The 26319-nt window shown below is 40.8% G+C and overlaps 1 protein-coding gene across 1 annotated transcript in view; it reads right to left on the reverse strand.

Moving 5' to 3' along the window:
- Window positions 1-487: 487 nt before the first annotated feature.
- Window positions 488-26319, reverse strand: part of SMS (spermine synthase) — a 50493-nt gene continuing 24661 nt past the window's right edge. Inside the window, exons 5-11 of the mRNA XM_060138061.1 lie at window positions 25651-25826; window positions 23964-24107; window positions 23197-23297; window positions 9959-10073; window positions 9030-9109; window positions 2437-2552; window positions 488-1001 (exon numbers count right to left, since the gene is read on the reverse strand). Coding sequence (XP_059994044.1) covers window positions 962-1001; window positions 2437-2552; window positions 9030-9109; window positions 9959-10073; window positions 23197-23297; window positions 23964-24107; window positions 25651-25826 — 772 coding nt within the window. The 3' untranslated portion in view covers window positions 488-961. The remainder of the gene's footprint in view (window positions 1002-2436; window positions 2553-9029; window positions 9110-9958; window positions 10074-23196; window positions 23298-23963; window positions 24108-25650; window positions 25827-26319) is intronic.

Below are 26319 nucleotides of genomic sequence, written 5' to 3' on the forward strand. Positions count from 1 at the left end.
GTGGATTGTGACCCACAAGTACACTACCAAGCTGTTACACGTACTTCCTTAGGTGAGTTTAAGCTGCTCTTGCGGCTGTGGGCCTCTCCACAACTGTCATCTATCTATGCATCAAAAAACTCAGAAAACTTCACAGCAGCATTCCAAAATGGTCTTTATTTTCACATCTAATACACCAATAAGAGTTGGAATAGAAAGAAGCTTCTGACTTTCAACTTTACAGTAAGGCCAAATCTTTTCCTATCCTTAGGTCAATTTTATAATGAATAACTGGTGAATGTAATAGGTTGTGTGTCATTTACCACGGTGGTAAATGAAGTCATTACTGCTGTTCAAAAAAGGCCCTAAGGCCATCCTATTAGAAAGAGATAAATGGCACCGAGTGATATAACAAAACTAAAAAAAGACCAAGGAGACATCTTTGTTCTGTGAGATCAGAAGCGAGAAAGAGACGACCTGGCTGAAATAAAACAACAGACACATGAAATTTCTCATTTGTAATTTTAATCGAAAGCATTGCTATTCATTTTTTAAAGTCTTTCCTTATAAGCACCAAATTTTAATACCTATATCAATTTGGGGGGAAAAGAAACTCCCGTCAAGAGCTTCCCTCCAGAAGAAAACAATGATGTTCATTCTTCCAAACAATCAAATTCGAAGTCTACCAAAACAGAAACAAAAGAAGCCCACACAGAAAAACAAAAACAAAAACAAAAATCACATTCTAGAGGTTCAGTGCATTTAGCAGCCTTCACTGTGCTGTCTAATCATCCTTCAAAAAAATAACACCCTAGTTCACCAAAATATACATTTTCCATTTGATTTTTAAATTAAAAAATAATTAAAAAAAGGAAACTTGAAGGAATTCACAACTAATTGCCTGACTCCTTTCGATGTCATGTACAGCATATGAAGGTCAGGAAGGCTATTTGCAGCACACATGATTAGGGGAAATTGATTTTCAAGGTTTAGCTTTCTTCCAAACAGTGTAAAATACCCACCTGCACAAGGAGTCAAGGAATAAGAACAGGTAATTCAAGGAAAAGCAGGCATCACTTCAAATTTGTTTACTGGCCTACAAACTGGAAGATGGATGAAAGCTTCAGAGCTTACAGCACTGTGGTAATGAGAATGAAGACCTCTTAAACAAGGGCACTTTGCAGCCAGGATGCCCACCACCTGTGACGTCGCGGGGTGGGGAGGGAGGGCAGCAGGTGAGCAAAGAAAAGATTAAAGGGACACAAATATCCTCTCAGGTAACACTTCTGCTTCCAAGGACTCTAAAATGTTTTGGGGAATTAACAAGAGGGGAGAGACAAAGACAAGAGGGAGGTGAGAAGTGGGGTGGGGGGGATGGGAGGAAGAGAGAAAGGAGGGAGGTGGGAGAAGAGGGAGCTAGGAAGAGAAGGGGGAGAAAGGTGGAAGGATGGAGAGGAAAGAGGAACCAGAGGGGAGCCAGAGGGCGAAAGCCTTTTCTCCCGGTGTCATCAACTGCTTTCTAAACTCTTTCAATGTATAAAGAAGAGCTGGAAAAAAAAAAAAAAAAGAAGAAGAGCTGGCTATAACAAATGCTCTGGCTATAACAAATGCTCTGGAGAGGAACCCTGATGAACATGCTCGCCTGTTCGCCAGGGAGAGGTGTCAAAGCTCTCCACAGGCCAGGAGGAACCTGGCGGCCCCTCCTCCCTGGGAGACTGTCATGGTCACAGAGCTCAGGCTAGCAGGCAGCCATGAAACCTGCTCTCACAGGAAGCTAGACCCTGCCACCTCCGGTATGGTAGCTTTGGTCTACAGACCACAGTCCGGTTTTTAGGAGGAAGAAATGCACTATAAATTTCCAATGACAATGCTTTCATTTGGCATTTCTCTGGGTTCTTTTCTTATTTCCCTGGACTAACTTTACTAAGTGGAACTAATGGAGAACATCAACATTAACTTTATGATGCCCACCATTATTTTTAGCTCTATCTCTACTGCAAATCAGAATCAAGTGAAGTGTAGAAACTAATATTAAAGTAGGGTAATTTTAACATAAAAGGACAATGAGCTTCTTCAGTCAGCCTGCTCCAGCTGGGACGGTGTCTAGCTTGGGGCTTCTGAAGCTTTAAAGTGCACATCAATCTCCTGGCAGGCTGGTCAAGACAGGTCACCAGGCCCCACCCTCCAGTGTTTCTGACTGGGCAGCAGGCTGGGGCAGGGCTCGAGAAACTAGTTCCCAGGGGATGCCACAGGTCTGGGGACTGCCTGTGAGAACCAGTGGTGCCAGACCATTAAAACCACCTGAGAAGCTGTGTCAGGCCACACCCCAGCATCTGAGGGGCGGGGACCAGGGCCTTACATGTACTATACAACTAATTCTGTTTCTTTAAAATGTTAAACAGGCATGATATTTACATGGAGGTTCTGATTTGGCAACACAATGTGGTCAAAGGATACAATTCCAAGTATGAAGGGACACAGACGATCTCCTTCGAGAATTCCACAGGACAATACAGGTGCCCCAGCTGTTCTTCATAGAGTGACAGGGCTTCAGTCAAATTGACACAGTTTCCCTAAATCAAAGAGAGAAAAGCAAACAATAGGATTCTTAAGTCCTACTGAACGTCCCACTCATTTGAAGGTCTCTAATAAATGAGCAATTCTAGCTTTAGATAAAAGTTCAGCTCTGAAAATGAGATAAGGTTTCTGTACTTTCACAAATTGCACTGAGTTCTATTTATAGATCCATTAGCTCATTATCCTTCTACCTCATTTAACAAGCCATTTCAAATTATTGGAGTATGAAGCAACAAAAACCAGTGAGACCAATTTCTCATTAGTGACACAGTCATTGTATCAACATCATGCAATTAGCAAAGATTCATACACGTAACCCATTCAAAATAGTCACCACTGTGTTGAGAATGAAGTATCAAAAAGATAATGTTCTTGGCTTCCAGAAACTACAACCCTCTTAAGAGTCTAAGATGTTGACACAGAACTATATTCACACCTCTGTGCTTTCCCCCAAAATCTGTGATTTATTTTATTTATTTCAATAAGAGAACAAAAGTCTATTCAGGATGTATACACTAAGGATATTCCCCAGTTCTACTCTTTATCAAACATTTTCTCTTGACTTCATTGTTCTAATTTTTCTCCCTTTTTTGCCACCCCTTTTCTGTCTCCCCAGCAGGTAGGAGTGCTCCATGAAATATAGTGGAAGTCTGCTGGGAAAGATTTATTTTTTGAAATGTGTTCTTTTTTTAAACTCTTGAAGTATAGCTGATTTACAATATTGTGTTAGTTTCAGCTGTACAGCAAAGTGATTCAGTTATATATACTATATATATTATTATATATTATATATAGATAGATAGATAGATATATCTATATCTATATATCTTTTCAGGTTATTTTCCATTACAGGTTATTACAAGATATTGCACATAGTTCCCTCTGCTATACAGTAGGTCCTTGTTTATCTATTTTATATATAGTAGTTTGTATCTATTAATCCCAAACTCCTAATTTATCCCTCCTCCTCCCTTTTCCCCTTTGGTAACTATAAGTTTGTTTTCTATGTCTGTTTCTGTTTTGTATATAGATTCATTTGTATGTTTTTTTTGTGGTACGCAGGCCTCTCACTGTTGTGGCCTCTCCCGCTGCGGAGCACAGGCTCCGGACGCGCAGGCTCAGCGGCCATGGCTCACGGGCCCAGCCGCTCCGCGGCATGTGGGATCTTCCCGGACCAGGGCACGAACCCGCGTCCCCTGCATCGGCAGGCGGACTCTCAACCACTGCGCCACCAGGGAAGCCCTGTATTAATTTTTAGATTCCACATATAACTGATACTTGATTCTGGACAATCAAGGATAAATACAGTGACCCAGCTCCTTCAACTTTCTTCCAGCCTCCAACTTAGATAGGATATGTGGAGCTGCAGTAGCCACTCTAGGACCATTAAAAAAAAAAGGTGAAGAGAATCAGAAATGCTGGCCAAGACACAGGAGAGCTGCTGAATGCATACAGTACCTGCATAATTCTACAGCAGTGATTCTCAATCTTTAATGTATGTATGAATCATAGGGGGCCTTATTAAAATGAAGATTTTCATTCAGTAGATCTGGGGTAGGGTTTATCATTTGAGCACAATTTTCCCCCAAGGGCTTTTCATAATGGATTTAGAAAACAAGATGGATATTTAATACCAACGATTTCCTCTTAACCTCTAAAATTCTTATATATTTATTTATTTAATTTGGTTGTGCGGGTCTTGGTTGCGGCAGGCGTGCTCCTTAGTTGTGGCACATGTACTCCTTAGTTGTGGCCAGCAGGCTCCTTAGTTGCAGCTCACCAGCACCTTATTTGCAGCTCACCAGCACCTTAGTTGCAGCACATGTACTCCTCAGTTGTGGCTGGTGGGCTCCTTAGTTGCGGCTTGAGGGCTCCTTAGTTGCAGTTTGCTGGCTCCTTAGTTGCAGCTCACAGGCTCCTTAGTTGCAGCATGCGAACTCTTAGTTGCGGCATGCATGTGGGATCTAGTTCCCTGACCAAGGATCAAACCCGAGCCCCCTGCATTGGGAGCATGGAGTTTTAACCACTGTGCCACCAGGGAAGTCCCAACCTCTGAAGTTCTTAACATTTGGAAGACAACTGAATATATGTGCTGATCACATTCCCTCATAAGAACTTTGCTATCAATTTGCCTCAAAATAGCCAAGTATAATGTAAGATGAAAATTATTCACATATAATAAAGCAGCCTGTGATATAAGCGTTCCTGAGGATGGCTTTCAAAACCAAAGAACCAGTCAGTCATGGGCAAGTGGGTAGACAGAACTATTCCAAGGGCTGGCCTGGGCGGTTTTAACGTAGCACATTCGCTCAGCACATCGTCATCCTTCAGTGCCAGCCTGTTTAGTAACCCATCATCTAGGGTCCTGCAGTGGAAACTGGCCAAAGTGCCCTTGGCCAGCATATAATTTGGTTTCAACATCAAGTTCACCATGAGAGTACATAAACACCACATGTGTAATTTAAGATTCACAAATAGAAAACACTGCCCGGTTGTTTATAGAACACCTCACTACCGGGGAAGCTATAGAATGGAAATGCCACCAAGGTTCACAGTTCAAGGTTTTCCTTGCCATCTTAAAAATGACACCATGCTCTCTCTTTACAGAGGGTATATGGGAAGTCCTCCTTACAAAGAATGTGGTAAAGAAATAGGATAGTTTCAATTTATGCTTCCCCAAAATTGTCAAAAAGCAGTTTAAAAAAGAAAAAAAAAACCCACAGATACCTACCCAAAAAAAGTAATGTGATACATTTCACTTTTCTATGTATTTAAATGGAACTACACTGTTCTTTTCTTACGACACATGAAGGATGCATAATAACAATCTAATAGCAAAGAATTAAGAAGTTTCTCCTTGCCTCATGTTAGCTGTGGGTGACACTTGCTTTATTACTTTATAGATTTTAGTTCTGTTTGTATCTTTTACACAGCTTGTGTGATTTCTGTAATATAAAAAAGTCTGGACTTCTCTGGTGGTCCAGTGGCTAAGACTCTGCACTCCCAAAGCAGGGTGCCCGGGTTCGATCCCTGGTCAGGGAACTTGATCCCACATGCGTGCTGCAACTAAGAGTTCGCATGCCGCAACTGAAAAGATCCCACATGCCGCAACTAAAAAAAAAAGTCTGGAAGAATACCTCCTTAAGGACACCATTTTTATCTAGTTCAAAAGCAAGCAAAAACAATATGATGATTTAGCAGATCACACGTGTGTAAAACATCTATAAAGAAAGCACAAGAGTAACTGAAACAAAAAAATCACACTAAAAATGGGTTACTTCCAGAAGGCGGGAGGGGATTAGGGAGGAATGCAGACGAGTCAAGCGTACTGGTAACATCCATGACTGCGGGGGGACGGGGAAGTTAATATCTTTGTATCATAACTAATATGAATACCACACACATATTTTTGTACTTTGAAATAACCTACAGTTTTTTTTTATAATGAGGGGTGGGGGGAACCTGCCTCCTAGTCCCACAAAAGCAATTCTTCCCTGGATTCAAATTCCCCTAGCCTGCCAGCGGTGGATCGATGAATCCCCACACATTCCAGGACGCCTTCCCCAGCTCTGTGGCCCACAGACAAGGCTGTCTTCAACCAGCCACAGTGACACTAGTGACATCATGAACTTGCCATTGTGATGCAAGCAGTTTTAGGCAGGAACATTTAGCTTTTGTCAGTCACCAAGTTAACAAGCCAAACAACATTTTTGTCCCATCTTTAACCTTACTCCATTTCTAAGCTACAGGCTCAGGGAAGGGGGGTGGGTGTGAATTAAAGGTATCTCCTGAGCATACCACGTGGTAGTTTTTGAAAGTATTACACTGTGGGAATGACATCAGTACATACTGAGTCAAACCACACTGCAGCTCTTGACTCCTGCTTCTTCAAAGGCCTACGCCCCCTTGGTTCATATGACACATTCAACCACCCAACATACTGTGGGATTCCTGGGTATCATAAAAAGAGATCGCCTTGAGTTTCCAACTATAATGAATGCGGGGGTGGGAAGGATGTCCTAATACATCTTTTGGACAATTCTTAGAAACCAGCACAGCCTTGAGTATTTAAGGTGATTTTTAGTAAAAGTTGGCTGGCAAAGGCCAGGTTATCAAAGCCTGAATCATTAGTATTTAGGAATGGGCGGGGATGATCTGTCAAGTAAGCCTTTCTATTAGTTGTTCATACTGAGAAAGCAGTTCCCCAAGGAAGCAGTGTACCAGGTAAATACAACAAAAGAAAACACTCGTGCTTTCTTCCTAACGGTACCTATTCTCTACTATAAACTGACTGGTTTGCAGTAGATCCAAATTGTTTTCAGTCACTTTTGATTAAAGATGTCAGAGCCTCACAGTCTCCCCAACTTAAGCTCCATGAGACTTCTATTTGCAGAAACATAAAAAGAACCAAATTCTATCAATATATGCTCTGCTTGAGAAATATCCACTTATGAAAAGCCCAACTCACTGAATTCGGGTTGTTTTTATAAGAATAAGACCACTTGGTTTGAGCAGGTTTCATTGTAGAGTTCCTGTAAAGCAGGGGTCAGAACCCTTTACAGGGTTCCTGTAAAGGGCCAGACAGAAAATATTTTAGGCTTTGCAGATCATATAGTTTTCACCAAAAGTGCTCCAAAGCTGCCGCTGTAGCAAAAGCAGCCATGGACGCTCTGTAATGAATGGGCATGACTGTGTGCCAAGAAAACTGCAAAAACTAGCAGTAGATGAGATCTGGCCCGTGGTTTACAGACCCCTGGACCCATGGCTTTTAAAAAGTCAATTCTACAATGTGTTTTAAAAATCATTCTTAAGGATCAGGGTAAGAAAAAGTCCATTCGTCGACAGTTGTCTGTTCCCTTGAAGCTTGCCAACACTTTCACCAAGTGCAAGGTCCAGGATTAATTGCCCGTGCAGGGGGAGGAGGAAGAAAACAGGATGGGATGGAAACTAATTCAAGGTGTCTCTTAAGTTGCCCAGCTGTTTTCGGCACTATGAATCTCAGATCCCGTAAACTGTCTGGGGTCTGCTTAAAAAAGTCTCCTTGGGAGAATAAAGTTAGGACCTTTCTAGTAGCTCTTGACATTTAACTATAACAATGCTTTAAAAAAGTTGGGGGGGAGGTGGAATTCTCCTGAAAATGCTGAAGAAGTAATTACAGGGACCAGAGTACAATACTGTTTATCTTCTGCTTATGAATCAAGGGATTTTTGTACCAAGTAAAAAGACGGATCATCAATTAGCTGCTTTTGCTGTCATTTTCGAAAAGTTAAGGACTTTAGTAGGTTATATATATATGTATTTTTTACATATCAAGAAATACTAACTTCAAACCTTTTAAAATTAAGAATCCCCTAGAAAATGAGGAAAATACAATTTGCTTCCACCTGGTGGCAGCAGCTCATACTACAGCCAGAGCAGTTTATGAAATTATGTAGATGGCTTTTCCACTAAGAATCTCCTAGAGGATGAGGGGAAAAACCACGGTCTGTGTCTCCATCTAGTGGCAGTAACTCACACTACAGCCAAAGCAGTTTATGAAATTATGCTGATGGCTTTTCCACTAAGAATTTCCTAGAGCAGCGGTCCCCAACCTTTTTGGCACCAGGGACCAGTTTTGTGGAAGACAGTTTTTCCACGGAAGGTGGGGGGATGGTTCAGGCGGTAATGTGAGCCATGGGGAGCGGCAGATGAAGCTTCGCTGGTTCACTCGCCGCTCCCCTCCTGCTGTGCGGCCCGATTCCTCACAGGCCACAGGCCGGTACTGGCCCATGGCCCGGGAGTTGGGGACCCCTGCCCTAGAGTTTGGGGGTGGGGGTGGAATCACAGTCTGTGTCTCCATCTGGTGACAACTGCTTATACTACATCCAAAGCCCAAGTTTAATAAATCAGAAGGTTGTGGTAACAGGACACAACAGAACTCATTAATTCCCTAAAAATGACAGGTCAGCTATTTACAAACTTACTGCTTGAGAACATAATCCAATTATACTGGTCTGTCCTTGAAATTTTTTTCAGTACAATACGGTTTTATTTATCCACTTCTCTATTACATCTTCAACTACTTCCTTCCATATTGACAATGTTGGGGATGATAGAATTAATATATTGCATAATTGCTCCATTGCTTTATGCCACATTACAAATATAACAACCTCAATAACAATACTAATACCATCACCACCAACATGATTACCGAAAATATACAAAGGATTTTTGCATATACTTGTCCCAGTCTCCCCCACTCACCACTATTTTTAATAGTTGTACTATCCCTACATTGTCAAAGCATACAGCCATTACATACTATACGCACTCCCTTTTAACCTTCATTTAGTCTTAATTTTACAAGTAACTAAATAGTTAGTGCTACCATTAGTCTTTATGTTAATGTCTCCTTAAGTATTTTGGCTGTGTGAAGCACAAAACATAAAATTTGAGAGTTTTGGGAAAAAAACACTTAAGTAAGTCTATACCTGTGTAAAATATTTCCCATCCTGTTTCAATACTTTCATTGAGAGGTCAAGAATCAGTCTGAGAAACTCCCATGTGGAATCTGGATGTAAAAAAAAAAAATTAAGTTTTATAAATATGAGTTTACGTGCATGAGAAACAACATCTAAAGTCAAACATTCACATTAATATTCAACAATACAAAAAATAAGAAATAGCCATGAGCTTCTTTAAGACCCAATATTTGAGGGCTTATTCGTGAATGAAAGCATACTGTCACATATTTTGTGTCTTGGACACACGTGCACATACACGCATACACAAGCAAGATCAAAAGCAAATGTGCATGTACGTAGCAGTGTCCTCACCATACCCATAAAGATTTGACACAAAGGCAGTGGTTGAAATCTGAAAGACAACAGCTTTAAGTAACGGGGAAAGCAGCAACATCTCAAGAGAGAAACTGCAAGGGTGAGGGTCAGCGAGGGTCATCAGGTGGTGACCCGAGTCTGGAAACTCAGCAGGAAGACAAGGTAATAGAAAAAACATGAACACTGAAATCCTAAGCTAGCAGTAATTTCGAGTGGTGGTCTGAGAAGGGGAACTGTCTCTGGTGTGGCTTAGAAAGGTCACCATATTGTCCCAGTACAGGTTAAAAAAATCACAGTATGTAAAAATAAGTTATCCAACAAGCTAGTGTCTCAATGGTATGAGTCATTTTATTTCATGCTTACTTCAAACAACTGAATTAATTTTTCTCATTTAATGGCAAAACAGGATTTGACCAAAGCCAAATATAGCCATCTTTCCACCTCTGGCCTCAGTTTAACTACCTTTAATAAATGAAGGAACTTTTCTAGACAATCTCTTAAGATCCTTTCATTCTCACATGGTGCCAAGAAAAACGTTTCCATGAACATTATCTTGGTTAAAAAGAAAAAACAGAATCTACCTTCTTCCGGAGATGTGGAGATTGGAACAGCTGTCAAATCATTAATCACATAATCAAACTCTCTCCCTTCTTTGGCGTACCTCTTCAGTACTGGAATACAGTCTTCTATTAGAACCTTCCAGAGAGAACAGGAACAGATGCGGGTGAGCCAACACATATGGAAGTAGTTAAACACTTGTAAAAGGAAAGGGGAGACGGCATGTGGGGGTTGAGGGCCACAGCACCCTGCCGCACAAGCAAAAATGACTTCCACCCATACCTGCTAAGAGCTAAAATTCAGGACCTACTGCATGCTTTACAACTCCTCGCAGGTACTATTATCATCCCCATTTTACAAATAGAGACACAAACGAGAGAGGTCACAAAGCCTGCTCAAAGGCACCCAATAAGAAACGGAGCCAAGAAGCACACCTAGATCTGAAAACCAAGTTCACACTTTTAACTCTAATCTATACTGCCTATCCTACTGCATGTATTTTCTTCTACTTTTAGTTTTTCTTTTATACTAAGCACTGAATGACTTTGTTGTCTATTGATTTATTTTTTGCACCTTACCTCTAATACCTCAAGTACTGATGGTAATAAAGCCATGTGATAAATGCCAGCTCTCACAATCACAGAGTTATTAACAAGCAGAGTATAGCAGGTAGAAGCTGGAATTCTCATACAGACCCTTTACAGTAAATACAGGAAATAAGTTTGGGGGTTGCCGTATCTTTGGAGTACTGAAGCTATGAGCTAGGGACCCACCTAGCTGTAGGCAAATTCCTGAACAAGAAAGGAGTTATTCTCCTTGTCTTTTCATTTTTCTACTTAACAAAAAACATGTTCGTGTATAAAAAAAAAAAATCACATGTAACAAGTCAGAAATCGAGCTTGCCACAATTCCCTAAGATAAACTATTCCAGATCTTTTCCTATAAATGCTCTTACACATATCCTCAAAACCACAATTCTTAAGAAACTGGATCTTCCTGTCCGGTTGTTACATAACTCGTTTCATTTAATGCATCAAGTGCAACCATGCAAAGATCTAGAAGGCACTAACACCTCAGCCGCCTCCAACTACGTATCAGTCTTGTTTGATATGTTCAGTTTTCCCTTGTGCTCAAAGTCTTGTGCACATTCACCCGCACATAAACACAAATGCTTGTTCTCGTTTGTATAACTAGGATCACACACATCGTTCTGAACTTGGCAACTTTCACCTAACACCATTCCAGGTAATGATGTTTTTTTAAAAATATTAACATACCACTAAAAGTGCTATATATTCTTACCATCGTCAAGTCTTGGTCTCTACAAACACAGCCATAACAAACCTCCTTGTATAGATGACGGTTGCCTGGATGCCCAAACATTGGGTTGCCAGAACAAAAGGCATGTGTACTTTACTTTTTAATTCTGAAGGCAATTCTTGCTCCATAAAGCACCTGTGTCCTTGCAGCCTTCCCAGTACTGGATGTTGTCCCCGTTGTTTTATTTTGTCGAGTCCCTTGCTAACTTTTCACAAGAACTTCATGCCCCCAATAGGGGCAAGCAGCTTGTCATAAGTTTGCAGGCTATTTGACTTTCGTCTTCTGAAAAGTACCAATGAAAGCGAGTACCCCTAAAGCCGAATTCCTCTGCCAACTTTATGATTAACCTCTCTATCCAAAACTTTATTCCCTTTCTTGTCCCACACCTGTTCCCCTCAAGCCTGAGGAGTATCAAAGAAGTTGGGGGGGGGGTGTTGAAACTGAGCAGGGCCCTGCGGGCCCTCCCGGGTACAAAACCTTTCTGTATCCCTACACCTAACAATCTGATACATAACTCTGGGATCTTCGACAGGAACTAAGGCCCCCACCCACGTGGAGGCTGGTAACTTCAGGCTGAGCACAAGTACTTACAACCATTAGACTGATGACTGAGAATCCAGTTAACACCACCGGGGTACCTCACCACCAACCAATCAGAAGAAAACTACACACCCTGCAGCTCTCCCCTCAAATTTGCCTTAAAAAACTCTTCCCTGAAAACCCATTAGAGCTTGACCTGTCTGTTTTTGCTTGGCCCTTGCAATAAACCTTTCTTTGCTCCAAACGCTGAAGTTTGTTTGTTCGGCCTCACTGTGTATCAGGCACACGAATTAGGTTTCACCAGTTTTGATGAGCCAACCAAGAGACTGCCCGAGACAGGTCGACCCTGGCCGAGGGCAGCCTTCTTCCCTGAGTCCCCAACAGCCACCAGAGCTCATTTCACTCAGAGGAACTTGGAGGGACGCTCCCTGGCGATGCCGGATGCCAGCCCTTTCAGCACAGGACTGTTTAGAACCAAGAAACATTCTGACCTACGGCCCACCTTAGGTATCGGTTTGGGCTGAGTCTCTCCAGCATGCGTGAGCTAGGAATTCTACCGGCTCCGTCTAGGTTCATTCCCTTTCAGGAAGTGAGCCACTCTGGGTTCACTGAGAGTCAATCTGATTCTCTTTTGGGAGTCAGACGAATCTGTTTGGAGGCCTCCATCTGGGAGTGGGAAAGCAATTTTGAAATATACCTTATCTGATCTCTTGTCTATGCGACCGTATTTGTTTTTTATATCTGTGTATCAGTCAGTACTTGCATTGGCTGGTTAAGATATCTCTGGTAATGGAGCTCATACTGACACCCTGGTTATTCTTCCCTATTGCACTGGCTTCACCTACAGCAAAGAAATCTTCCCTTCTAGTTACAAAAAACATGTTCATGTAAAAAAAAAAATCACATGTAACAAATCAGAAATCGAGCTTGACACAATTCCCTAAGATAAAGGGACTAGGGGACTAGGCTTGGTCATTTGGCTTTACCTCTGATAGGGCATTGGTTGGCTCTCTCCCTTTCTGGGGCTAGGGAACTGTGACCCTGAGATTGTTCTGCATTGCATTGGTTTGCTCTTTGCTTGGTATTTGACACCACCAGCCATGAATAACTATGGATGAGCACAGCTCTGCTCCATCTTGTAGTCCCCTAGAGTACATTTTTCAGAACTGGGAGATCAGCTTTGCTCCCATGAATGAAAGAAAATATTCATCGTAACACTGCCTGGCCTCAGTACGCCTTGGGATCTGGACAACAATGGCCCTCTAAATTATAACAGCATCTTTCAACTAGAACTGTTTTATAAAAGGGAAGTGAAATGGGGTGAAATTCCTTATGTATAGGCTTTTATGCTATGTCGTATCTACTGAGCCTTTTGGAACTGATTTGGCTTTTATTTTGGGTGTGAGCATGAGTGTCTTGGTACACGAGTCCCAATCCTGTTCTCTCTTCCTGGTTTTAACCCTCTTTAAGGGAGTCTTGGTAACCTGAACGCTGATTCAAGTTCATCTGGAAGGGAAGCATGTGAATGTGCGTGAGTGATATGTATTACTGTCTATTACTGTTATTGATTTAAACCGAATTGGCTACTTACAAACTGAAGGAAATCTCACCCTGAAAATGGCTAAGATGGGGCTCTTCTGACATTCCAAAACTAGTTTGTGTGTGCACAGTTAGTAGAGGTTAGCTAATACCTTGGAGATGAAAATGATCTACCTGGGCTCTCAGAAACTTTAATCGTCTGTGATCCCTGACACCGGGGTGGGAGTGGGGGGGACGGGGACAGGGAAGGGGGCTTTTTAAACACAAACAGGAAAACTTTTACATCTGTGTCTATATAGACATATGTATGTCTATGTGTACATTATAAATATGTGTCTATCTCCAAATGGCATTGACAAGATTGGTTTGTGGATGAGTTCCATTTAACTGACCTAAACAAAATTATGTGCTTATTTAAATTCTCAGAAATATAAAAAACTAGTTAAATTTCAGGTTCATGTGATCTGGGAAACATTATTAAATTGATATTTGGTATTAAATCTAACTTAAGCATGTTGGTTTAATATACACATGTCTTTAGAGTCATCAGTATTAAGTATAATACTTTTATTGCATCTAGGGTTACTGAAAGTTCATATTGTTATAAAATTTGTCAACAAAAAAAACAACTTGATGAGACATTTGAGTAAATTAAATGTAAATTAGGTAAGTTTTCTAGGAGAAACCTTCTTTTCAAATGTTTAAAAAATAAGGGAAGGGCTTCCCTGGTAGCGCAGTGGTTGGGAGCCCGCCTGCCGATGCAGGGAACACAGGTTCGTGCCCCAGTCCGGGAAGATCCCACATGCCACGGAGCAGCTGGGCCCGTGAGCCATGGCCGCTGAGCCTGCGCGTCCGGAGCCTGTGCTCCGCAACGGGAGAGGCCACAACAGTGAGAGGCCCGCGTACCTCAAAAAAAAAAAAAAAAAAAAGGCTGATGACGCATGCGCCCTTTTTGGCCAACTGCATCATTGTCGAAGTTCTGCCGCTTTTCATGTGCTTTAAAGGCGAGTCCAATCTACCTCTTGAAAACTGTTTCCTGCAATTCTGCATTGCTTTCAAATCCTCTTCGTTGCCTTACCTCAATATATTTTTGGACGATAGTTATCATTTATAACTCTGCAGGTTTGTGAATTGCAGTGCCCCTGAGCTCCATTTTTCAACTCGCTTATTCAGGAGCTGGCAGCAAAACCCCAGGATTGCTTCAGGCCCTATTCTGGTTCCGGGGGGCAGGCTGATCCTTTGGTTAATTCTTCTTCCTGATTGGAAATTAGAGTGACATGTGCCTGTCCAAACACCTAGAGCTAGTCTCTCATTGGTTCCCCTACTTCCCGTTCATCCTCCGGCCAAATTGCACACTGTATGAAACAGGAGGTTAAAGGTGCTGATTCTCCAAGTGGGGAGATTGTTAGTAAAGCGGCTGGAATGGCAAACCCGCGCACCAGGAGATGAAAAATGAGGTGCGTTTTAGAAACCTTTCCCGATCACACGGTGTACCATCGTCTGGGTTTCCCATGCAGGTTGTAGCTATAGGAAGATTTCCTTGAACCTGGAGATTTGGGACCCTTGGAATGGGTACCACGCAGTATTACTTTAAAGGGTCTGCATTTGCTCACCCAACCTCACCAATCCTCTCAGCCCCAAGATTGCCCAGCCTTATGTCTCATCCAGCTGTGCGTCTAGATGTGGTCAATCCAGGTTGCATCACAGCCCCTGAACGAATTTTGTAAAAATTTCTCTTTCACTGTCTTTTTTTTTGTAATTTATTTTTATAACGGGGTATCTGATTTTCACTGCTGTGTTTATGCCGCTTTACACCCACTTGATTCACTTACAAAGAGATATCAATAAACGTTTTTTTAAGATTCTTAAAAAAAAAAAAGAATAGGCTGATGCAAGACTGGAGTTTGGTTTTTTGGTTTTCTCTCTCTGCTGGCAAAACAAAGTTTTCTTACAATGCTAAGCTGCTTTCAATAACAGATTGTGAGTTTTTTTGCCTTTCTGAGGGATCTGACTGTAACTTTCTATATTTGCCTTTGAGATCTTTTATTGTCACTTTGGTTAGGTGAATGGATATTGTTTCACAATGACCTATGATCTTATTTGACCAGGTGTTTTGAAACTTTTTAATATTTTTGACAAACGTCCCAAATATCAAATTCTAATTGACGTTCTTTTGACCTCCAGCTAACTTTAGGATGCTTCAGAAGAACCCTAAGGCATCTCAGAGATTAAATGAACTAGGATACTTCAGTATGTTAAATTACATGGGAAGCATTGTCAAATGAATGTTAAGCCTTATCAGGTTATACGGTATGGGCAAATGTTTTTATATTCTTAAAATTATATGAAACACAACATTATAAATCAACTATACTCCAGTAAATTTTTTTTAATTATATGGAATTTCTCAAAGTCTGGTGTGTCCTGATAAAATGTTACTCATAATTCTAGTTATTATAACCAAGTTTTTGGTCAATTACATTGGGATCAGGTGTTTAACTGTACCTTTTAAGTCTTGTCACTCAGTTACTGTTTTACTGTTTTTCCAAAAGTGCTTCATCTTCAAGAAGATTCATAAAAAGGACTTTTTGACATGTCCAAGTCTCATAAATTTCAGATCATATCGATGAACTGGGTAAGCAATTACAGAATCCTAACAGAAAAACCTGGCGTCTTCATAAACACTGTTAACAAAAAGGATTACTGAGTGAACCGGTGAATATGGTTATAATTTTTATGGTTTTTGTCTAAAATACTACTGGTTTTGATCTGTGTTTTCCAGATATAAGGAAACACTTCCCCTCAAGCTAATTATGACTTACAGCAATGAAACACTGATTTTTTTTTTTCTACCTGAGCCCTCCAAAAATTGGCAACTCAGATTTCCCAGCAACCTTATCAAGGTGAACAAGAAAGGTCACTACCTGACAAGCGCAGGAGTCTCAAGATGTTTTGGAGACCTCTAGAAGAGAGGAATTCACCCAGATCTACAGACATGGCAGGCAGAATCTGTGGCAAGCCCTTGGCATAGCTTTCCTGGCCCTGAGGGGCCTTTTAAAAATTCAGTCTGGGATTCCTTATGAAAAGTTCCAGCACAGCCAATTTAAAGGATCAATTACACGTATGTAAATAAATCAGACCAAGTTTGTGAAAGTCTGATTTCCATAATTTGGCTAAAATATTTGGTAAAAAATGAGGGTAATTTTGGAGAAAGATTGTTTCAATAGATATTAAATTCTAGTTCTGTTGGGGTCTGTATTTATTGCCTAAGACTTACTTCCCAGATAGCTCCTTGTTATATAGTTGTAAAGTTTAACTGAATTATTAAAGACACTGAGCTTGTTTCTGAAGCTTATAACAGCAACCTATCTTGAGATGAAGATCAGATGTCCCATGACCTGTGTGTGACAAGGCCCTATCAAAATTGAAAGCTACTGTGTTAACCATATTGTTGCCCCCAATGTTCAGGATAGAAAGAAAACTTTCTAGTGAAGTTGTCAGGGTATAACTACTCATACATGACATATATAATAGCTAGCTTTAAGTCTACTGCTAAAAGCACATACACACTGCTTGTGTTACAATTCGGTATAATTAACTAAATGTGTAGCCTATGAAATGTTTCCCCATTAGCATACCTCTGAGCCTGTTGACAGCATCTGATTAGTTTTCCCGCAAAGTAGATACCTAGGCAAATTTATATAAACAAAAAGGAGGCCTAGCACAGAGGAACATGAGGGACCCAGGGGGAGGCAGCAAGCACCCTGACATCAAGGGACAAGTACTTTGGTCTACTGAAAGATTTGCAATCAAAAGGGGAAATGATAGAAAAATCTTCACATATGGAAGTATGGGGGAGTCATTCTGGCTTATACACGGTTTAACTTAAACTTTACTGACCAGAGCGGCCTGGTCATATGGTACATATGCTTTGGCCATTGAGGAGGGGAATGAATTTGTCAAGTCAAAATGGAAGACATGTGGTTCAGACATCCAAGGTAGAACTAGGTGGCCTTTGAGGACGTGATTTTAGACACATCTGTCTTGTTGAGAACTTGAATTTTCTGAACTGTATCAGACTCTGGGATACCACCAGCCATTCTCAAAGTAGTGCTGGCTGGCAGCTGCAACCTTATCTCAAGGTCTCCTCTTGTAACTATTAAATTTTTTAGACAACAAAACTGCTTTAGATCATACATTAGCAGAAAAAGGAGACATGTAATGGCCAATAGCTCCTTTCATGTTAATATCACATCAAAAGTTATAACCTACTTAGGGGGAGACTTGTAACCAGTTAATGTAATTTTATCTAAGTGCCAGGTCCAGATTGGTTTTCAGGCTCATTCTCCTGAATTTCTCAGGGAATGACATCTACTTTCCAAGGTCTGTGTGGGTTGTCACTACTACTCCTACTCCTAGATCTGGCACACCAAAACAGGGGACTAAAGAACTGAGATCTTGTTTTTTAAAAGAACTGTTTTGATGTGGACCATTTTTAAAGTCTTTATTGAATTTGTTACAATATTGCTTCTGTTTTATGTTTCGGTTTTTTGGCCATGAGGCATGTGGGATCCTAGCTCCCAGACCAGGGATCAAACCTGTACCCCCTGCATTGGAAGGCGAAGTCTTAACCACTGGACCACCAGGGAAGTCCCAGGAACTGAGATCTTAATCATACAAGACTCTGATTCAAGACTTGGAACTTGGGAGTATTTCCAACTCAGTGTCCACTCCCCAAGGTGAGGCAGGACTATGCCCCATTTTAGCAGGAAGCAGACAGACAGGTCATCACCCCATTCCCTCAAAGATTTGGAGAAGGTTGAAACAGGGGTGGGGTATTAAAACTGAGTCATCCATCTCCCCAGCCCCCAAAAGTGGACTCCCTCGGCGGAGTTTATGATTAACCTCTTTATCCAGAAGTTTATTCCCTTTCTTATCCCACACCTGTTCCCATCAAGACTGAGGAGTATCAAAGAAAAGGGGAATTTAAAGTGAGTGGGGCGCCGCAGGCCCCTCCCAGGTACAAGTCTTTCTGTGTCCCTATAGATAACAATCTGATACATAACAGAGTTCTTAACCAGGAACTAAAGCCCCCACCCAGGCAGAGGACAGTAACTTCAGGCTGTGCACAAGCACATGGACCCAGCCTGGCTGAAACAAGATGGCTGATGATTTGAGATTTCTTTAACACCACCCTGTTACCATCAACCAGAGGAAGGTCACACACCCTGCACCTTCCCCCAAATTTTGCCTGTAAAACCACTTCCCTAGACACCACCAGGGAGTTCGGGTCTTTATCACATGAGCTGCCTGTTCTTTGCTTGCCCTTTGCAATAAACTTTGCTCCAAATTCCATTTCAGTTTGTTTGGCCTCACTGTGCACTGGGCACACGAACTTGGGGTCTACAACACCAGTTTATATCCTTTACACCTTTAGTTAATATTTTAAAATATTAGTAGGGGCTCTTTGTATTATTAAAGGGATTAATTCCCTATCATGTTTGTTGCCATTATTTTCAGACTTTTGGCTTGGTTTATATAGTATGATGTTACTACTTACTGGTTTCTTGTCTTTCATTATGAGGTTTCCCAACTCCAAGGTTAGATACTCTAAATTTCTCTAAATGTATTAGTTTTAGTATCTAGAGCTTAAGTCATCTGAAATTATTTTTTCTATGGCTTCTAGGGTTAATTTTGTTCTCATGCAGATGGACAGCCCATTATGTCGACATTTACTAAATCAACTAAACCTTTTCCCAAACTTAAAACACTTAGGTCCATATATTAGCTTTGTGTCTACACAAACACCAAGGTGTGGTCAAGTCTCTGTGCCATATTTCTATATTTGTCATCATCACACTTCCTCTATTTGCTTACTGTACTTCACAGTAAATTAATAAGAGGACAAATCTCCCTTCACTGTGATCTTTTTTTAATTTTTTCTTGGCGAGTCTTAGATAATCACGGTTTCAAGAGAACTTCAAAATCATTTGGTCTAATTCTAAAAACCCCCTTGGGGATTATGGTACTTTTTCATCTAAGAAATAACTTGTCTCTCCACATATTCACACTTCAGTTGCTTGTCTATCAATAAGATCTTAACATAATTCTATCAGTCTCAAAATCATTCCTGTTAAATTTATTCCTAGTATCAACTGGTTATTATTTTGAAAACGATTTCTGGCCCACACTCAATTTCCATTCAAACTTTTGCATTTACAATAAGGAAAAAAGTTTTAGTCTGCCTTTATCCTATCGCTACACCAAATTCTCATGAGTTCAAGCTTGTTTTCTAGATGAGTTTTCTATATTTTGTGAGCATTCATGTCCTCTGCAAGTAATGTGGTTCTGTCTATGTTTCTACTGTTTTCATTTTCCTACCTTACTGCATTAAGGAGTCAAAAACAAGGTTAAACAGAGCATCCTCTTCTACTTCCTAGTTTTAGTGGAAAACGCTTATGTATTTTGCCATTTAATACAGTATCTTTACATTTCTGATCGTTTCTATTATGTTTAGGTAGTTTCCCTTCTCTTGTAATTTTCTTACCAAGTTTTTATTAAGACTGCTAAATATTCTCAAATGGTTTGTCACCTGTTAATACCAAATTATTTTATTATTTTTATAATGGATTGTGTTGACAATAGATTTATGGATTGTGTTAAGAGATTTAAGATTCACATCTCTTCGGGCTTCCCTGGTGGCACAGTGGTTCTGCCGATGCAGGGGACGCGGGTTCGTGCCCCAGTCCAGGAGGATCCCACATGCCACAGAGCGGCTAGTCCCGTGAGCCATGGCCGCTGAGCCTGCGCTCCGCAACGGGAGAGGCCACAACAGTGAGAGGCCCGCGTACCGCAAAAAAAAAAAAAAGATTCATATCTTTATACTTAACTAAATTTTTTTTGGACCTAACTGAAAATTCTTTAAACTGCTAGATTTACTGCTTATAAATCTATTTTCTAAAAAAGGATAACATTAATTATGTTTTATAAATGATAAACAGTTGCAAGGACCTGGTATTTTTTTAATGGTAGTATTTTAATGGCTAAGGGGCTTGCCTACTGCTGTCCCACAGACCAGGAACCCCCACCCCTTTAGAGCTCCAGGAAAACTCTCAGCCTCAGAAGAATTTTTCAGACTCCCTCTGGTGGCTTTTCTGTTCCTGAAAGGGAACTCCACAGTACTGAAGGTTTAGGTTTGCAGTTCTTGTTACATTTTTTTCTTAATCCATAAGTCAACCTAAGGAGCCGCCAGGGAGACATGAATTTGAAACATTCCTCTAAAGTTACCCTATAAATTGCCCTTTAAACTCCCTAAACTTACTGTCTTCATCTACAAAATAGAAACAGTTGCCACTTGATACACATGTGAGGATTAACACTTTAGGCAGAGGGTCTGGCTAACAATGCAAACATTTGCAAACAATGGTAACTTTTAGCTCATTGTGAAAAGTCTGTCATGCTCTGAAGAACCTAAATTCCCCCTCTTCTTTTTCATGTGTATAGCATTATATTTTGACTTCCGTGTATACTATAGTATGCTCACTGCCAAAAGCATAGTTTCCATCCATTACCATACAGTTTGATCCCCTTTAGCCATTTCACCCTCCCCTACCCCTTCCCCTCTGAGAAGCACTACTCTGTTCTCTGTATCTATGTATTTTTATTTGGTTTGTTTTTTTCCTTTATTTAAATTTTTTTTTACATTCCACATGAGTGAAATCAGTATTTTTACAGTATTTTTCTTTCTCCATCTGACTTTATGCTAAGTGGAAATAATACCCTCAAGGTTCATCCACGTTGTCACAAATGTCAAGATTTCTTTCTTTTTTTATGGCTGAGTAGGATTCTATTGTGTATGTATACACCACATCTTCTTTATCCGTTCATCTGTTGATGGACAGTTAGGGTGCTTCCATATCTTGGCTATTGTAAATAATGCTGCAATAAACATGGAGGTGCACGTATCTTTTCGAATTAGTGTTACCCTTTTCTTCAAATAAACACCCAGGATTGGAACTGCTGCATCCTCCCTCCCTTTTTAAACTTTCCAACAGTGTAATAAGTGAAATACGTACTTTCTTTTCCTTTTGCCCATAAAACTATCACAACTGCATTTTAACATTGATATAATTTCTCTCTGTTTAAAAAATTAACACACGTGGGCTTCCCTGGTGGCACAGTGGTTGAGAGTCCGCCTGCCGATGCAGGGGACGCGGGTTTGTGCCCCGGTCCGGGAAGATCCCACATGCCGCGGAGCGGCTGGCCCTGTGAGCCATGGCCACTGAGCCTGCGCGTCTGGAACCTGTGCTCCGCAATGGGAGAGGCCACAACAGTGAGAGGCCCGTGTACCGCAAAAAAAAAAAAAAGAAAAGAAAAGAAAAAATTAACACATGTACCATGAAATCGAATTTGGATACACACGTATTAGAGAACATGGGTAGGTGTAGGTAATTTACATAACGAAAGCATTCATCTATATGTTTATAAAACTAGAGGTACACATTTAAGATTCTGGTCAAATAAAAATATGCATTTGCTTAGTTATCTTGTTCTACCTAATAATGTAGGTATGGGCACCTAACATATGAATCCTCAAAATACAATACAAAATGTATCCTATAGGGCTTCCCTGGTGGCGCAGTGGTTGAGAGTCCGCCTGCCGATGCAGGGGACACGGGTTCGTGCCCCGGTCCGGGAAGATCCCACATGCCGCGGAGCGGCTGGGCCCGTGAGCCATGGCCGCTGAGCCTGTGCGTCCGGAGCCTGTGCTCCGCAACAGGAGAGGCCGCAACAGTGAGAGGCCCGCGTACCGCAAAAAAAAAAAAAAAAAAAAAAAAAAAAAATGTATCCTATAAACTATAATGATCAGTCAACTTACAAACACAGTAGAATTTAGGAACTTATTTGCTTAGCAAGAATCAATTATTCCTACATCAAACATCATCTACACCCTCTAATAAATACCTGAATTCCTTCTCAAAGACCCAGACACAGAAAGACTCAGGCTAAAGAGACAAAAGTCAAAAGTGGTGGTTGCCAGGTCATAAAAAAGGTACATGGCATCTTTTATACAAGAATGACTTAATGTTATTAAATTCAAAGAATCTGGAGTTAGCCATTTCTTTCTTTCTTTCTTTCTTTTAAACTATATGTACACACCTTCCCTGAATACAAATGTATATAGAACTCACATAAAGAGAATAAAGGGTAGCAGAACAGGCTACCTCAAAATACGGTGCTTTGGCATATTGAACATTTTGAGCTGTAGGCACTTGAAAAACAGCAAATGTAGGGAGAGGCTTTCTCTGAACTCCCCTTTATCTGCCTAAAGACACATCCTCCAAAAGGAATTCAACTGCCATAGATCCCCTCCCCGAGGAATTCAACCAGGGAGGATGGCCTCTTATCACAGCAGATAAGGCTGACACCACACCCAGACAAACTCTGTCACAAACTATCATACTTCTTTTTCTACTCTTCTAAGGGCCCTGTTCATTTTTCCTAAGTCATTTATTCTCCCTTAAGACTCCTACATCCCTCTGACCCTATTAGGATCATATTTAAGCCTAAATTCTAAAGCTACCTCTGAGTTGCTCATTTTTCTGTGCATCTCCCATAAATACATGAGTTTAAAACATTTAATAACTTGTTTTTCCTCTTGTTAGTCTTTTATTACGGGGGTCCCAGGCAAGTACTAGAAGGGTAGAGGGAAAATTTTTCCTCCCCTACAAGATGACCTATCATCTTGATTATTTATCTTCTTAACCAATTATACTTAAAGCTGTTTTCAGAAGGCACAGTTCTGATCAACATATTATCAGTTGACATAATAAAAAAAACATTATCTGATAAATATAATTACCTGATAGCAGTCTCCTTTAAGATTGTCTAGGACATCACCACATGTTTTTCGCATGTATTTCTTACATCCGTCAATCACCATTTGGTCAATGTTCGAAATAGGTTAAGGAGAAATTTCCCCTGGATTTGGATGTATCAAAGAATTCTGAGATATACTTTTTAAAAAGGTTAAGATGAACATAACATTTTTTAACACTAATTTGCGTATCGTAAGTTTAAAAAATGATAAATGAGACAATGACTTCATTTGTTGTGCACCAAGGACACTCAAAAGGAACTCAATTTTCTTCTAATGAAGAAGCCATTTCAGCAATTGCTGAACAGTAGACACAGTACAAAGGTTACTTGCTCTTTAATTCTCAACTCTGCTTCTTTGTTGGTAGCCATATAAAAAGGTACTGGTGGGCTTCCCTGGTGGCGCAGTGGTCGAGAGTCCGCCTGCCGATGCAGGGGACACGGGTTCTTGCCCCGGTCTGGGAAGATCCCACATGCTGCGGAGCAGCTGGGCCCGTGAGCCACGGCCGCTGAGCCTGTGCGTCCAGAGCCTGTACTCGGCAACAGGAGAGGCCACAACAGTGAGAGGCCCGCGTACAGGAAAAAAAAAAAAAAAAGGTACTGGTACTAAGTCGAAATGTTTGTTCAAGGTAGTCTTTATAACACATTTACCTCGTAACATTAACTTGAGTCTTAAGACAAAAAACGAGGAAGAAAACAAACAAAGCCCACTTAACTTGATCTCTTATACCACAAAGGATATCTCTACCATAGTGACCATCTTTGGTTTCAGTTTGACTATTTCACATAATATGCCCCCATCTCCGCCTCCTAGAATCAGTACATCTTTGCCAGTGTAATCTTCTTTGCCGCTGCCCATGATGGCCCGGGTATACGCCAGATCACTTTCCGCCAAATCTAGGGAGAAGAAACATCCAAAATGGTGACTATAACCAAAGCCATACACCACCTGACTTATACCAGAAAGTGCTAGAATCTAGAAAATTCAGAAATTTTCATTTTCAATCTTTAAAAACAGCAGTATACAGAGGTGTTGTTTTTCTGGTTTTTTGGATTGTGGACTTTCATCAACCCTACTCATCTTAACACCCAACATAAAATGTTACCTACATAGATTATATACATATATACTTTAGTCAGTAGGAAGAAAATTCAGTCTTTAGACTGTTCTGATATGATAATTAAAAAGCAATTGCATGTGTCCAGATGAAATATGAAGCAGAGTTGCTTCAAAAGAATATGAGAGAGGTCTTCCCTGGTGGCGCAGTGGTTGAGAGTCCGCCTGCCGATGCAGGGGACACGGGTTCGTGTCCCGGTCCGGGAAGATCCCACATGCCGCACAGCGGCTGGGCCCATGAGCCATGGCCGCTGAGCCTGCGCGTCCGGAGCCTGTGCTCCGCAACGGGAGAGGCCACAAGAGTGAGAGGCCCGCGTACCGCAAAAAAAAAAAAAGAATATGAGAGGTATGTATGTCCATGCCTCTCTCTCACTTTGTCACAGACATATATATACACTACCAAACGTAAGGTAGATAGCTAGTGGGAAGCAGCCGCATAGCACAGGGAGATCAGCTCAGGGAGATCAGCTCTCGGTGCTTTGTGACCGCCTGGAGGGGTGGGATAGGGAGGGTGGGAGGGAGGGAGGGAGCCGCAAGAGGGAAGAGATATGGGAACATATGTATATTTATAACTGATTCCCTTTGTTATAAAGCAGAAACTAACACACCATTGTAAAGCAATTATACTCCAATAAAGATGTAAAAAAAAAAAAAAAAAGAATATGAGAGGGAGAAAAGTAGACCGGAGTTCAGGGGAAACAAGATTGGCCAGGAGTTTATAATCGTTGGCACTCAAGGGTGAGTATATGTCGGTTCATCTTACTGTTTTGTCTACTTTGGTTTGGAATTTCCCATCTAAAAGACTTCTTTAAAAATAAGCAACATAAAATAGATAACCAACAAGGACCTACTGTATAGCCAAGGACCTACTGTATAGCACAGGGAACTCTACTCAATATCTTGTAATAACCTATAATGGGAGAGAATATAAATAATATATATTCATATACATATGTATAACTGAATCACTCTACTGTACACCTGAAACTAACAACACTGTAAATCAACTATACTTCAATAAAAAATTTTTTTTAAAAAGGCAATTACATTTTCTTTTGAAATACAATCTAAATACTAATCACTAAGAAAACTAAGGAAAAAAGAGTAACAAGACAAAATTTTCATGGCTCTACTATAAAACATGAAAGCCCAGACAAGCCACAGGTTAATCCAATGCAAATACTCATCTCAAAAAAAAAAAAAACAACCCAGCAGGGCCATGGACAAATCTGGACAAATCCACAACGGTGGTATGTGTCAGGAAAACACAATCTAATACATTGTCACTTTGTCATGCGATTGGGGTAGGGATGGAATACTTACTAACATCCCCACTGAGGATGAGAATATTTCCAAATTGTTTTGAGTGTAAAATTTTAATGTTCTGGTAAGGTGAGTCTTCATCATACACCACTTCATCTATGTCGTACTCAACCAGGCGGCCATCTGCAGTGGGCCAGTATCTGTCAATGGCCCCTCCTCGAACTATGGGTGGTAATCTGGAAAAAAAGGAAAACAGGAATGAGTCTTAAAAGAAAGGCTGCTTAGGTGAGGCTGCCTTAAAAGAGGACCTGGGAACAAGCATGTGCAGGGGCCACATGACCCCAGGCAGACGCCTAAATAGTACACAACCAATCTAAAACTTGCGCTTTGAGGTTTATACAAACGTGGCCACTACCAAATTTCAACACTGTTGTACATTAAGAATTTACTTTTTAAAAAACCTTTCTGGCATACTTTAAATTTTCCCTAAAAAATGTTGAAGGAGAAAATGGCCACTGCAAACATCATCCTTCACCCCCAAATACTCCAGCAGGAATCTGTTAAGACTGCCTACATAGCTGCTTTGTCACTACCACATCCATTGAAGTCCACATGGATGGAATACCAGCACCTAGTAAGGAACCCATGTTCAAGTATCCCCAACTGCCAATTATCTCCTTCAGAGCTATTCTACTTTTGAATGAAGAATCATATACTGTATTTTGCTGT

The sequence above is a fragment of the Lagenorhynchus albirostris genome, chromosome X (genome assembly GCF_949774975.1).
Source record: "Lagenorhynchus albirostris chromosome X, mLagAlb1.1, whole genome shotgun sequence".
Taxonomy (NCBI): domain Eukaryota; kingdom Metazoa; phylum Chordata; class Mammalia; order Artiodactyla; family Delphinidae; genus Lagenorhynchus; species Lagenorhynchus albirostris.